This window comes from Lissotriton vulgaris, chromosome 10, assembly GCF_964263255.1.
Source record: "Lissotriton vulgaris chromosome 10, aLisVul1.2, whole genome shotgun sequence".
Lineage (NCBI taxonomy): Eukaryota > Metazoa > Chordata > Amphibia > Caudata > Salamandridae > Lissotriton > Lissotriton vulgaris.
In genome coordinates, this window is record NC_141698.1 from 794,275,563 (window position 1) to 794,291,335 (window position 15,773).

A 15,773-nucleotide genomic window follows, 5' to 3' on the forward strand; every position below is an offset into this window, starting at 1 on the left:
CATTCATTTTGAGCAGATAGGGGGCATTATTGGAAAGCACGGGGATTAATGTGCGGAAGCTAGTGTGTTGTGTCAGTTCCCTGGGGATGAGTGCCGGTCTGCAGGGGTGTGTGCGCCTTTACTTTGTCGGCTTGTGTACTTATCGCTGCTGTTTTCTGCCCTCATGCCACTGATGCGGCCTCTCTCTCTCCCAGGCTCTGCGGTGACTGCACAACCCCCTCCAATATTTTTTATCTCCTCTTTGCCTTTCCCTCTGTGCTGTCAGTGGCCAGCTGCCTTAGCCTGTGCTTGAATTCTTTTGGAAATCAGTCCCTGCAGCCATTAATTAATGTGCTGAGGCTCCAGGTGCCGTGAGGGGCAGGGGAGATAACTGGAGTTCGGGGGAGCCGAGGGTTACCTCAGGCTATAAGTTTAGATGCAGGCTGCAGGGGTGATGAAGACAGCACGCCTTGCAGCTCACACAAACAACTGTGCCAAAAATGTGAACCGAAAGATGCAGCCTAGAGCAGAATCCCAAAAATTAAATGTGTCCCTTTTTACAGTCAGCTGCAATGAGAATTTCGATTTTTAACTCAGCTGAAGCAGCAGACCTCATCTGTTCCTCTCTCATGCAGACGTGATGTAAAGCTACTTTACAAAAGGATGTTTCCATGTATGCCTAATAAACATTGTATGTGAGAGTCACTGGGGAGTCCATGTCTGCTCTTTAGGACGTTCCGCAGCATGCATGCTGTACAAGCGCTACAGAAGAGGCTGACAATAACCTCCCTCCCCCAGCTGCCGTGCAGTCATAGAAATAGATGCACTGCCTGGGGTATTTGGCAGACTTCCTTCCAGGCACATCCTGGTAGCTTCACTGTTCTTACTCTTCTCAAGGTCCAATTCTTTTTCTTTCTAAGTACTTTGATCCCTCTCTATTCGCTTGAGTAGCCTCCTCATTTTAACCCATTGCCTTCCTCTCCACCTCCCTCATCTTTCCCCTCTAGCTCTTTCTCTTCACCTACCTCTAAAGACCTTCTATTTATATCTCTACTTTGCTGTAACTCTCATTCACTCTATCATTCTCTCGTCGCACTACCTCTCACTTATGTATGGAAATGCCGGTTTTTCTATATACCATCTCTCATTCGCTTTCTATCACTTTCAAACCCATGCACTCTCTCTCACATAAGTAAAACAAATTCCATTACTGCACCAATAGCTCTTACCCTAATAAAACAAAATGTGAGACCTATTGCATTGCAAATGCTTGTTTATTTAACATTTACATTATCAACTTAGAGAAAATCCTCTTGGACACTAAGACAAATTATTCCCAGGTAGGGCGGCGTGGCCTTCCAGTTCTGTTGTATGCAGATGATACCGTTCTGATGGCCAGGAAAGAGCAGGGTCTGCAAACGCTTTTAAATTATTTTGTCAATGTTATGGGGGACCAGGACTTGATGGTTAATAACTCAAAGTCCTACATCATGCAAATAGGTGCCTGCTCAAGTAGACCCTATACCTTTAAGGTAGGGTCCATTCCAGTCCTAAGGTCACATTGTTTTGTCATACTTGAGGGTATTGTTAAATGCTGAAATGAAAACGGGCCCGAACTATCTCGTAAGAAAAATTAACTGCAACTATTTTGAACTTTGCTTCCAGATATGGGGAAGATGACCGGTAGGGGCATTATTAAAGCTTTACAAGGCCAAGTGCATCATAGAAGCACTATGTGGCAGTGAAATATGGGGGTATACCTAACCTTGGGAGTAGTGGGCAGAGTGGGGCTATGCGGAGCACCACGGAGTTGAAATCAAACTTCGTGAAACTCGGCGTAGCTCCGCTATGCTACCCGAATCCACCCCCCCTATTACTTTAAACATTTACAGTAGTTAATAAAAAATTAAATACACTTACCTTAAGCGTGCTGTCCCCGGGCTGCCATCCTCGTCTGTTTCCTCCGCGTCCGATACAGATTAAGGAAACTGCGTGGGCCTGCGCTCATGTGGAGTTTCCTTAATCTGTATGGACGCAGAGGAAACTGACAAGGAGGGCAGCCCGGGGAAGGCACACTTAAGGTAAGTGTACTTAACTTTTTATTAACTACTGTAAATGTTTAAAGTAATAGGGGGCAGAGGTGGGTGGCGGGCCAACTCCGATCCCAGTGTGCAGAGTTGTGCCTACTCCGCGTTCCCCACAGAACGCGGAGCGGAATTCTCCACCCATCCTTAGGTATACCACCACAAATGATTTTCAAATTGCAGAAAATACGTTTCTGAGACAGCTTTTATCCGTTCCCCAGGGTACCTCTTGTTCTCTGTTTATGAGGAGCTTGGTCTGACATATATTTCCGACCTGATAGCATATATTTCCGACCTGTGTCTCTTTGGTTAAAAATCTGGGCAGATAAGGAGACAACATTAAATAAAATGGTCCTAAAAGACTGGTTGGTTCTTGATCACTCCTCTCGAGTGCTGTGGTTTAAATATATTGAGGAGAGTTTAACGAGCCTAGGGAGAGGTGATCTTTTTAAGAACCCTGACCTGATCAAAAAGGTGGACTTGCACCATACAAAGGCGGCTTCTTTGCGCAGCAGACCATGGCCAGGGAAAATTAGGATATGGTACTTCCTCATGTTAAGAACCACTCTAACGGTGGAGTCCTACCTACTGGAGTTCTTAAACACATATGACCGATTACTTTTGACTAGATTCCTGTTTGATCTCTTCCTCGTCCACCCAAGGGGTCAGAGCAAGCGCCAAAGCTTGTGGCTCTGTAGCTGGAACTGAATATCTCCACAGGACATGGTCCATTTTACGATGTTTTGTAGTTTTTATGATATCCCTAGAAATTCATTTTTAGTTCCAGTCTTAAAAAAGGGCAATTTTAGGCAGGTGCAACCCACTTTTATTTTTTGACAAATGCTGACTGGTAGCACTGTTTTTTATGTGCTTAACTTTTTTTAATCGGCCATCGGGCTCAGGTCTAATTGTGGCTGAATACTCTGTGTCTCACACACTATTTATGGCACCACGCACTTTGTATAATTTCTCTTGTCTGTTAGTTCATTAAATATTTTTATGAGAATTGATTTATTGTGTTAACTAGAGCAAATCTCTGAGTTTTTGTATCGCTGATTTACTTCTACCATAGGTTATTGTCTAACCTGGCATGTTCCTATGTGGCTTGTTTTATTATATTTTAACTTGTGCTTTTATTGTTTTAACATTGAAACCGAATAAAGATGATCTGACTGACTATTAGTATTGTTGTAACAGAAAATACTCATGCACATATGGGTTTGCTTATAAGGGTACATACATTAGGCTCCATGAGCTCTCTAGTGACAGAACATTTAGATAAAGACTGCAGCACAGTTTTTGCAGTTAGTTCCCACTTACACAGATAGCAAAGGAAAGTTCATAAGTCTCTTTCAGCAAGATATGTATAATGATCTTAATAAGACTTCCTTAGCCCAGCTCTGTGTTCTTCTAAAGGACAACTTTAGGATCCTTCACCAACTTGGGTCTTGGTAATCTTCTTTGTAGTTTGGGAAACTATTAAAGTCAGTCTCTAATAAAAGTGCAGTTCAAATTTGCTAATAATCATGTCCAGAATAAGTTGACTCGGTCTGTTTAGTGGCAATGCAATTTCAAAACTCAGTTCAGTCACAACGTTCAGTTCAAGGATGTGAATTGGTTTAGTAAAAAGTGAAGAATGCTCTCTCCTGGTCATTGGCTGCTAAATAAGTCCATTTAGGTGAGGAATACCTTTGACTGGGTACTCTTATTTTCTTTGATCTCCTCACTGCAGGCCCTTCATCATCACTGTCACTCAGGCCAGATCCATTAGCACTCCCTGGTACATGCACATCAATCAAACTGTGTCTTCCTCTCTCTTGCCTTCTGGGCCAGCTGTCCCTGAGTATAAATCGCATTACTATAGCACTAAGCCGATCACCAGGGTCTAAATCTGGCACAGTCAATACTACTTGATGGGACACTTCTGTATCGGGACAAGTTGACTCTCTCAGACCTTTCATTTGTGCTTAGGCTTCCCATGTACTTTCATCAAGGTCTGTTTCTCAGGCTATCTCTATTACAGAAATGTATCTATTCTAAACTAACAATGCATGTAAATGTGTGTAAGAAAGCCATGTTAGCAGAAACTGGAATACAGTATTTTATTAAATACAGCGTGGTAAAATATAGGCCTCAACTATAAAGTCAAATTTACCATTAAATGGTAAGGTGCACATTTTATATCTGTGTGTACAATCTAACAAACAAATATAAACTCTTTGATACATTTAGTTCATATTGCATAGGACATACTGTAATCACATTACTCAAAGGTGCGACTTTGAACTATGCTGAATGTACATACATGTAACATTAGTGCCTACCTTACATGAACTTTACCGTTTTAATTGAAATAACATTCTACACAAGTGAATATGGTTTTAGTCTAATTTTCAAGCCATTATATGCTATACAGACAATGTAGCACACATTTAGGAAAGATGGGTTTCTTCATCAGTGAAAGTACATTATTTCTCAGCCGAGGAATATTTTATTATTCATTAAACATCTAAATTAGCATTGTTAAACACACTTATGTATAGATTCTCTAATTCTAAAATAAATTCCCTCTCTAATAGTAATGTTGAGTGTAACTTTTTCATCAATCATTGAATCAAAAAAGAAACATATGCAAGGTGAACGTTCATGTCACATATCTGCGCACACTTTCTGTCATATTATGTGACGTGTGAAGAGTGGACAATGTTGCGCTGTACTACTATAAAAAAAAATATACTCCAACGGATCATTTCTGAGTGTATTTGATTTATCATTGTGTAAGTGGTCTTACCCAAGATGCTTAATATCTCAGTATCAACGCTTATTTTCTTAGCATTGATGCTCAGCATAAGCGGCCCTTTGTGCTCACATCCTAATCCACAATGCACCAATTCCTCTTGTAAGAATCCACTTTACATACCCCAAAATGTAGATGTACTGACTTATAGTCCTGTGTGGGGTGTTTCTAGAAGAAACGCCTCTACTATTTTATAAATCAATAAATGAAATACAATATTCTACAAATCAAAATATGTAACTGTAAATATACAATTCCTGCCGAATTTAAAAACGATTGTAAAATAGAAAAGCAGTATTCACTCGTCTAAAATGCAAAGTATTGATGTTTCTAAAAATGAAATTTTTTACAGCATTGCCTTCCATGTAATTTACTTCATATGTAATGTATTGCATCATTTAGAAAGTATAAATACGCACTACTAAAGCCGTTTCCTCAGGATTATTTACAAACGTTCCATTAAAAAAATGAAAACATTTTAAAGTTGCATCAGTTTGTTTAAACCTTTGTGTTTTATGCAGGTGAAAATATTAATATGCAAAAACGTACCTGATCTTGGAAAAGTGCTCCACCAAAAGCCCAAATGCATGCAAATACAAAGTATAGCTCATAAATCTCTCTTGAAGAATCAGGAGACACATTCTCAGGAATAAGGATACACTCCAAAAGAGAACAAAGAGTCTGGAAATGCAACAAAACCGTTATGAGAACAAGTTCTTCTTTTAAACCAATTTAGCCAAAATGAAACCAATCACTTGCCATTTTTAGAGCTCGCATGGTGGACATAAATTACAAAATATATAAAAACAAGTCAAACAAAATGAAGTAAAGAGGCCAGACAGATGTTCAAATACAATGGGGCTAGTTCAATCAATACTCAATATCATAAACTGGAATCTAATGTTTAGTTTCACCCCCATGAATGCTGCAAAGGAGGCTGTTTATCAAATATGCTGGATTAAGCCTGGTTGATAGGTGTCAGATTATTTAATAGCAATAACCTTTACAGTCAGGTCACCCTTCCACAAAGAGTTGTTCTTATGAGCCCTACCAGGTTCTTTGTGTGACGTACAAATCCTCCCAATCTGTGCAGGTGTTCAAGCACTTGTCAAAAAACTGTTGTCCTGAATTTGAGAATCAATTTAGTTACAATCCATTTCCAGTTTTCACATAGGCATTGCGGTCCTTGAGGTCTCTCACTGTGTCAAATTATGGAAGGCAATCAAGAGGTGGGAACCTGATTGCTTACACCTGGCTTACTCAAAACAACGTGGTACCTTCTGGCAGCTGCCTTTCAGAATTGAGTTGTTGGAGAGAAGGATTCTTGTTTGATGAAGGACTTTCTGCTTGAATCACAGCTCTGCCTCACTGCTTGTCTGATCCTATGTTTCCTAGTTTAGTAAATAATTAGAGTAGCTATTCAAAGTGATTTTGTGCTGAATTCCTGTGCAGACCTAGCTCTCCCAGTTTCTGCCTGTTCCCTGTGCAAGCAGCGAACTATCAGCTCATTTCTGCTCCCACTGTCAACTAGAAACAATTCATTTGTTAGGTTTCACCAGCACAGCGCTTGCTCTGTGCCTTTGAAATCCAATGGATTTATTATATCGTAAAAGGGGTTTATGTCCGGCCTTTGCTTCTTATTTTGGCATGTGCTTGGCACATCCCTTTTCTTCTTTCATTTCCATTGGCTGTAGCACAGTATTTTCTTTTTGGCTGTGCTTCTCTTATCAGTGTTCCTTGTCCCAATTACTCATGCTCATCCACTTTTGTGGCTGGATCTTCTTTATTAGGATAATGTTGGGATCTGGCACCTTTTAAATAATGTTTGCGTACTTATCCTGATGCATTTGAAAAAATTATTGTGTGGTAGCACGAACAGCTACATTTCTTTGGTTCTTCAATACTTTCATTCATTCACTGGGCCTTTAAATACCTTTCCCTGGCTGCATGCATTTGTTCCGTGCTGGCATCAGACTCCTATTAAAAAATGATTCTGTACTTTTGCCGATGCATTGGAAGAATAATTTTTCTTCACTTTCTGGGATCAGACTCCATTTAACAAATCTTTCCAGAATACTTGTATTACTTTATTGGGGCTTTAATTAATTTTCCCTGGATGCATGCATTTGTTTGCATACTTAAGCTAATCTTCATTGTTGGTCTAAAATATAAGCTACATGATTTAGGATTGTTTTTGGGCTTCAACTCCTTTTAACTCATCTTTGTATTCTTTATAAAACATACTTTACTATTTTTATTTGTTATAAATACTTTCCGATCCATTTACAACATTAACACGTACTACTGCTATTGGGGATTAACAAAGCTTCATTTTATATTGCAAAACTCCTTTAATTACAACTTTTAGCCAGTAATTTAATTTGCCCCACGTTAACATATTTTAATCAGCAGTGCTTCACACTGTTTAAAGGCCATTAACTGTTGAGCCGTTGGTAACATGAAAACAATATGATAACACATCTTTACAGAAAAAAGTCGGCCACTTTCTGGGGCATATTAACTAGCAATAGCGATAATTATCGCTATTGCTTGGTTAGAGACAAAAATTTACCTCTGAGCTGCGGCGATTTTTATCGCAGATAAACCTTGGTATTACCAAGGTTTATCGCAAATGCGATAAAAATCGACCGCAATGCATGAATATCGCTGAAAAGTCAGCGATATTCATGCATTACCGAGCTAATGCTCTTAAGCATGTTATCCACCTCCCATTGGATAACATGGCTAAGAACTGCTCAGGGCAGGTGTTAGCTTTTGGAGATATTCGCGCTTAGCGCGAATATCTCCAAAAGTTGGTAATAGGAGATAGCGACTGTTTCCAGTCGCTAACATCTTGGCATGCCCACTTTGCATGTCATTAGTGATTTACCATTGCTTGTTTATACTAGACAGCAGGTGGGCATTTGCTGTAGCCTGTTGCATGTGAGTGAGTCACTTCCTGCTCTGGCTTGTTTTTGTCATTCCTGTGTCCTTCTGTGTTGAAAATACTAGTGGATTTTATGTTCATTTTGTATTAAGCCATTTTCTGCAGCTCCATGGCCTTCCCCAGTTAGCGATTCTGTATACTTGGGACTCTATTACAAACAACACTTCACCTGTGTGTGGCCAAGTTCACCTTTACCTGTGATGTGCTAGACAGAGACTGGGATTTTGCACCCTATTTCAATGAATGTGCTGTTCCCAACAGGGGCATGACCTTGAACCCGTACTGAGAACAGCGCGTTAGTGAAACGCACACCAGCTGTTTGAAGCCATTGGTCCATATTTCACTGTAGGTAACAATCTAACCCATGCTTAAAAATGTGGCAAAGACACTCTTCCAGGTGGGTGCAGTGACTGACTACTCACACCTGCCTGTGAATCTGGGCAAATCACTTAATCTCCCCGTGCCTAACAAAAAAATGAATGTGTATCCTCATGTAACGTAACTGGTGCAATGTAAAGCGCTCTGATACCCGATTCGGATTCGGGTCAAGTTCGTGCTATATAAAAATCTGCAAAAAAAAATAAAGAGATATATTTAAATGATTGCAGTCTGGCAATTATAGGACATCAGGGTTAAAAATCCGCCAACAATTTTATTTTCATTTGCCTCTTAAGTTGCTTGATGCCTTTCATCCTCTGTGTAGGGGAACAGTGTCATTCCTATACAAGTATTGAGCATTGTTCATATGACTGCACATGTCCAAGAGTCTACAATGCAATGAATATCTCAGGCATTTATCTCTGAAAATGACTTGAACAGTATATCCAATCAGATACTCCAGAACCTATGGACCCATTGCAATTGACTGAACCCAAAAAGGGGTATCCCTAACAGATATAGCTCTAATATTGTCTATTTCCTTTTAACAGAGTACCGCACCTCGGTCTTAGATTCACGTCCTGCACTTTAAAAGATCATGTCTTCAGCTTTGTGCCGTGTCTGCCCTGCTCTGTTTTCTCAGCTTCTTTCCAGACTTGGAGTCGTAACAGCCCGGGTTCGAGAAGGTTTGTCAGCAAACTGAGCATCTTTTTGGTTTCATTAGCTAAACTCGCTGTGCATCTGGTAGGACGATTTACATAGCACTAATGTAGTGGCCTCTTAACTTCGCAGTTCCTAGCCTATGTATGTGACCAAAAGGTAGAGTAAAAGAAAGTTAAAACAAATGAGGGTTCAATTATTAAATGATTTTCAATTGAGAGCAAACACTTAATTGTTCATAGTTAGAACTTGTCAACACATGACTCACCATCAAAAGATCTGTGGAATACAAATGGGACTGTGAGTCTCATACAAATGTACTACAAACCATCTGGTCACCTTAAGCATAACTACAAACAGTTCAGTTGTACAATATATCATGCTCGCATGATGCACAACATATATCCTTCTTTCACAATGTGTTGTGCAATGCCCTGTTATGATGTTCACTAAATACACCACTATCACAATAGAGACCATGTATTCTTCTGTTGTGAGGGTTACTGTAGGTCAACTGTCCACACAGACACCGTTTACTTCCTCTTCACACTGTGTACGGTGTACCTTTGAGTAATGAGGAGTACCAAATTACCTTTTGACAAAAAGTTTATGCAAAATGTTTTCTGTAATGTTCTATCTATCTGTATGTTTACCCAAGTTACACTTCTTCGTCAACCAGTGTAAATTATTGTTGAAATTCTTTCCGCAGTGTTACCATAGAGTTTTGCCTTCTGTTGCTGAACCTGTTTTTTGCTGACCGTAGGACTCTGTGCACTTTGTGATAAAGTGCTTGCACTCTCCTTTTCGAATATGTTAAAATTGGTATACACCTGATTAGCACCTTAAATTTACTTCCAGGTCCCTATTGTGCGGTATTACCTGTCCCCAGGGCCCAATAATTAAATGTCAACAGTGGTCTGCAGCACTCATTTTGCAACCTACTAAAGTAGCACTGTAAAACATGTATCCAAGCCTGCCACTGCATCCTGGGTGAGCATGTTTAGACTGTCAATTTCACCTGGTCAAACAAACCTTTTGCCAGGCCTCATTTATACTTTTTAGATACTTCTAACTCACCCTGATGATAGACCCTAAATGACCAAAGGGCAGGGTGCAGGATATTTAAAAAGTAGATCATGTAGATTTAGTGATTTGTGGCAGTGAACCCTCCTGGTTTGTATTTCACTGTGGCAAGGCTGGCTCTATCATAGGCTTAACAGTGATTTATAATGCTACATTTAATACATGCGCAATTTAGTTTGGAAGTATCTAGACAAACGGTTCAAGGACTTATTGTAATAGTAATTTAAAATCCAACCTAATGACAAGAATGATTTAAAATTACTACTTTGAAAATGAAATTTTGCATAAAACCAAAATACTTTCTTGCCAGTGTCCAGCTGTCATCCAACCTGATGGCTCCCCTTCAGTGAGATGTGAATTTCTTCCAAATAATGACAAAGGGGGATCTTCCCCTGACAGGATGGCCTGAGGTCTGTTCCTCTACCCTTATTGAGCTTCAAAGTATACCTACCATGTCACTAGTAGATGAAGCTCACACCTAGGCCTGCCTCTCCATTGTCTCCCTAGTCACACTAGCACCAAATCCAATGGGAGTAGAGGAATTGACCCAAACTAGCCTCTAGATCCAGCTACAGGCTAGCACAAATCGTACCCCACAGACTTATTCACATAACACTTCTGAACCTGTGGCGATCTGCTCTTTGAAACCTTAAGACTGGATCTGCTTACTTTGAACCCAGGACCCCAAAAGTAACTACAACGGTCAAGATAAAGATTTCCCCATAAAGTTTCAAAGCCTGAATGTAAATTATCGACCGAGTTAAACCTGGTCCCTGTATAAGACTGGCAAACCACCACGCTCAACCTTAACTTTTGACTTTGACCTTGTGTAGCTTGACTAGATAACCGCAGTTGGTGTTTGCTTTTTGGTGCTATTTTTAATGCAAAATGTAAATATGAATGTCTCTGTTTCTACTTATTGGATCTTTGTGTTTTTGGTGTCATTTTATATAATACGCTTTACTCAATTTTTTTAATTGGTTTGTTAATTTTTTTTAATGTTGTCTTGTGTTTTCACTTTATTACTGTATGAGTATAGTGAAATACTTTACATCTTGCCTTTAATTTAAGCCTAACTGCTTTTAAGCCAAGCTATAAGAAGGTTAAGCACAGGTTTATTTTGTAACACTTGATTATTATTTGAAGTGGGTCTGCATCCTCTTCAATTAATATTCTAATTTCTTACACTTATTATAGTCCAAAATACTATACACATCTCTTCAACAAAGAGGAACACATATGCCTGATATTTTAGTGTACAACTTACTGTGTCAATGCAGAGCATATCACCTTCTGTCACAATGTACATCATATATCTCATAGACTCTGTGATTGAGGATTCTAGGACTCTCATTTCAGAAGAGAGTATATATTTCACATTTAAACAACGTCTGTAGAATAGCCGTCTGTCACAATGTGCACAGTACTTCCATCAACCACAATCTTTACAATAAATTATAACAAGCTATGCCAGTAACACTCACTACACTATTACATACCCCAGCTTGCTAAAATGTGTAATACATATGCCCTTTCTCATAGGGAACAGAACCAGTCTCTATCACAATGGTCACCAAATGCCCATCTATCCCAGCATACGTTATACTCTCATTCCCAAACGTAATAAATACCCCCAGTAAAAAGTGTAACGTATAAATCTAATTTCAATGTGAAATGTGTGCCGCTTTCACCATATGTACTTAATACCATAGGGGGATCATTATAATGCAGGCTACATACCAAAGAGCACAATCTGTAGTGAATACTCGGTTGTACAGTCCAGTATTGTCAAGTGTAGTGCCATTATGTGGAGTGCTGTACAGTGGAGGAGAGGAGAGTGTTGTAAAGTCTATTGTCATCGAGTAGAGTATTGTAGAGTGGATTGCAGTAGAGTAGAGGGTAGTGGAATAGCATACAGTGTAGTAAAGTGTTATATAGTGTAGTGGACTGGTGTCATATTGTGGAGGCAATTGTCAGAGTAGAGCAGCGAGTTGAACAGTGGACCGATGTGTCAGAGTGGAGGATAGTGTTTTAGAGTAAAGCAGAGCGTCGTAGAGTGGATTTTAGTGGAGTGACGTAGAGAACAGTGGAGGAGAGTGTAGTAGATTGGAGCGCTGTGTCACATAGTGAACAGGTGTATTGGAAAGAGGAGTGGAGTGGAGTGGCATGTCTTCTAGTGTCACACAGTGTAGTACAGTGATGTAAAATGGATGGGCGAAGAATGGAGCCTAGTGTCAGAGTGGCTTTAAGGGTAGTACGGTGTTGTAGAGTGGAGTTGCGTAGAGTGGAGTTGTGTACAGTGGAGAAGAATGTCAGACAGTGGAGCAACGTAGAGTGGAGTATAGTACAGTGCATAGAGTGGGGTAAAGTATTGTAGAGTGGAGAATAGTGCAGTGGAGTACACCGAAGTTGCGTAGTGGATAGTGGAGTAAAGTGTCAGAGTGGAGTGGCATGTTGTAGTCTATAATGGAGTGGCATAGCATACCGTCAAGTAAAGTGTCATACATTGGAGTACTAGTCAAGTAGAGTGAAGTGGTCTATGGCACTGTACAGTGTTGTAGAGTGTGGTAGAGTGGATTGGCATACAGTGTTATAGAGTACAATGGCATAGAGTGAAGTGGTGTACAGTGGAGAAGTGGAGTACTGTGTCAAGGAGTCGAGTAAAGTAAGGTGGAGTGACATAAAAAGATGTGTTCAGTGTTGTATAGTGCGCTAGAGCAGCCTAGATGTGAGTAGAGTGTTGTACAGGGGCATGCAGTATAGCACAGTGTTGTACAGTGGAGTATACAAACATAGACTGAAGTAAAGTGTTGGAGAGTGGAATACAGAGGAGTAGAGAGGAGTTGCTCAGAATACAGTAGTGTATCAAACAGTGAAGCTTTGAAGAGTGGACTGTTGTACAGTAACGTAGAGTGAGGTAAAGTCTAGTACAGTAGAGACAAATGGAGGAGTAGTGGAATGTATTGTGGAGTAAAATAGAATAGAGTGTATTGGCGTGTGTTTTAGTTGAATGACATGGAGTGTATTGGCATAGCATAGATAGTAAACTGTTATACATTGGAGTGGTGTCTCATACAGTAGAGTGCAGTGTGTTAGAGAGTATAGAAAAGTGTAGTATAGTGGAATAGAGTGTTGAACAAAAGAATGTACGGGCATACACTGCAGGAAAGTTGGATAGATATGGTTACAGGGATGGATTGGAGTGTCGAAGAATGCAAGAAAGTGTAATAGACCATTAAAGAGCGAAGTTATATAGAGTGGAGGAGAGTGTTCTACATTGGAGTGACATAGAGTGGAGTGGTGTACTATATTGTGACATAGAGTGGATAACAGTACAGTGGAGTTGCGTACAGTGGAATAGCGTGTAGCAGAGTTTGGAAGAGTGCAGTGTAATAGCACAAAGTGTAGTAGTGTACAGTGGAGTGGCGTAGAATGGGGTAGGGTATAATGTATTAGAATTGAGTGGAGTACATTAAAGTGGCATAGTGTTGAGTTGAGTAAACTGTTATAAATTGAAGGGGAATCTCACAGTGGAGTGGAATGCTGTGTTGTACAGTGCAGGAAAATGTCAGAGTGGAGCAGTGTTGTACAATAGAGTGCAAAGTCAGAGTTGAGTACACATTTGGACAGTGGAGTGTATAGGGATAGGGTGGAGTGTAGTCTAGTAGAATGGCGTAGAGTGTAGTAAAGTTTTTTGTGAAGTGAAGTTCTACAGAGTTCAGGAGAGTACACTGGAGTGGTATATAGTGGAATAGCATAAATTGAAGTGTCACAGAGTGGTATACAGTGGAGGGACGTACAGTAGAGTGGTACAGACTGAATTGTTGTACATTGGAGTGGTGTAGAGTATGGCAGCGTATAGTGTGGTGGTGTAAAATGGAGTAGTGTGGACTGGCTTACAGTGGGGTGGGGTAGAGTGTAATAGCATAAAGTGAAGGGGTGTACAGTGGAGTGACATCCAATGGAATAGCGCTGAATAGAGTGGTGTACAGAGGAGTAGGGTAGAGTGGAAAACCATACAATAGAATGGTGAAGATTGAAGTGATAGTCTCCAGTGGAGTGGCGTACAGGGGAGTGGGGTAGAATGGAGTGGCATAGAGTGGAGAGGCATACACTGGAGTAGCGTATAGTGGAGTGGCATTGTTAAAAACTGGATTCCTGGATGGTTGAATTATGCACTCAGGCCAGACAGGAACCACCACTCTTGTCAGGGTAAGCTAGATACAGAATAAGATAGCCTGTGCTCATTCTCTGGTAGCTTGCCACAAAGCAGTCAGGCTTATCTACAAAGGCAATGCGTAGAGTATTTATGCAACACACACAGTCAAACAATGAACACACCACAAAAAGACTCCACACAGGTTACGAAAACTAGGGAACATTATCTGAGCAAAATGAGTCCAAAATGACAAAAATCTAATCTGTCGTAGTCGGGATATGAATTTGTAAAGATTAAATCAAAAGTTGTGCGTAGAAGTCACTTAGGGTCAAAAAGGTTACTTGAGGTTGTGAGAGACGGGCACAAATCCAAAGCTCAGGCTAACCGCAATCAATGGCAGGTCAGCTACAGAACCCACACAGGTCCTACTAATTAAATACCTTGACTGGAGCAAGATTCGATGTCAAGAGCCTATTGCGTAATGGTCGAGCTGCACAAAGAGGTCCTGCATCATTGTCAAACTTTGTTGGTGAGTGCAATGCGTCATGGTTGAGCTGTGCAGAACATCGTCATTGAGATGGCCAGGCTGTGAAACCACTGTGGTCGGGCATCCTCTGCTTCAAGCAGTCGATGCAGTGCATCAGTTTTTAATGCAGAGGCCTAGAGCTTGGAGGAGCAACCTCAGGCAAGGGTAGGACTTACAGAAGGCAGAGTCCAGCAGCGCCAGCAGAATTGTGGGAAGACTTTTGTGTCCCTGGGACTTCAGAAAACAGTTGGGAAGCCATCAAGCCCTTGCATATCACTTAAAGGGAAGGCAGAGGCCTTCCAGTAGAGTCAGAGAGCAGCTTGCAGCAGGGCAACAAGCAGAAAAGCAGTCCTTCCAGAAACGCAGGCCAGTTGAGTCCTTTAAGGCGCGCAGCAGTTCCTCTGACAGAGGTTCAGTTTAAGATCCAGATTTGTCTGATCTCAGTGGGTCAGAGACCCAGTACTTAAACGAAAAAGTGCCCTTGATGTAGGGGTGACTTTAAAGGAACTCTCTGAAATGCACAAGGATCTCTTTAAACGCAGTACTGTCTGCTGGGCTAATCCTGGGGGGTAAATCAGTGCTTTGTGTGCGGTCAGGACACTACTTATTGAAGTGCAAGTGCCAGTCCATCCCATTCCTCCCTGCCCAGGTTGACCCCTCAGAATGCAGATGATTGCAGATGAGTGCTCAGAATGCAGAGAAACCTCACCTTCCTGTGTTCGTGGCTGTCTAGAGGGAATGTACACAGTGTAGAAGTTACCGAACCCAGACATGTATTGGAAACAGGCTGTCAGGCACAAAGAGTAATGTTTATTGCAACCTCACCAGTAAGGAAAATGTATCATTACCATCCCAACCACTTTAGACATGAAAAAGCTACTCCTCCCTGATCAGGAATTACAGATTACAATTGTATTAAGGAATTTCCAAAGCTGGCTTTTGAGAGGGGTAGGTCTCACAGTAGTGAAAACCAAAATAGGCTGTTTGTCACTACCAGGACATGCAAAACAAAAAACTAGAACTCCTACATTTTACATATATAGCACCCTGCACTTAGGGCTACCTAGAGCCTACCTTAGGGGTGACTCATATGTAAAAAAAGGGTGTTTAAGGCTTGGCAAGTACTTTTAAATGCCAAGTGGAAGTAAACTACACACACT

General features: G+C 40.7%; 1 protein-coding gene across 1 annotated transcript in view; it reads right to left on the reverse strand.

The window, feature by feature from the left end:
• Positions 1–15,773, reverse strand: part of DNAH11 (dynein axonemal heavy chain 11) — a 3,435,931-nt gene that overhangs the window by 1,827,435 nt on the left and 1,592,723 nt on the right. Inside the window, exon 45 of the mRNA XM_086939827.1 lies at positions 5,410–5,541. Coding sequence (XP_086795953.1) covers positions 5,410–5,541 — 132 coding nt within the window. The remainder of the gene's footprint in view (positions 1–5,409; positions 5,542–15,773) is intronic.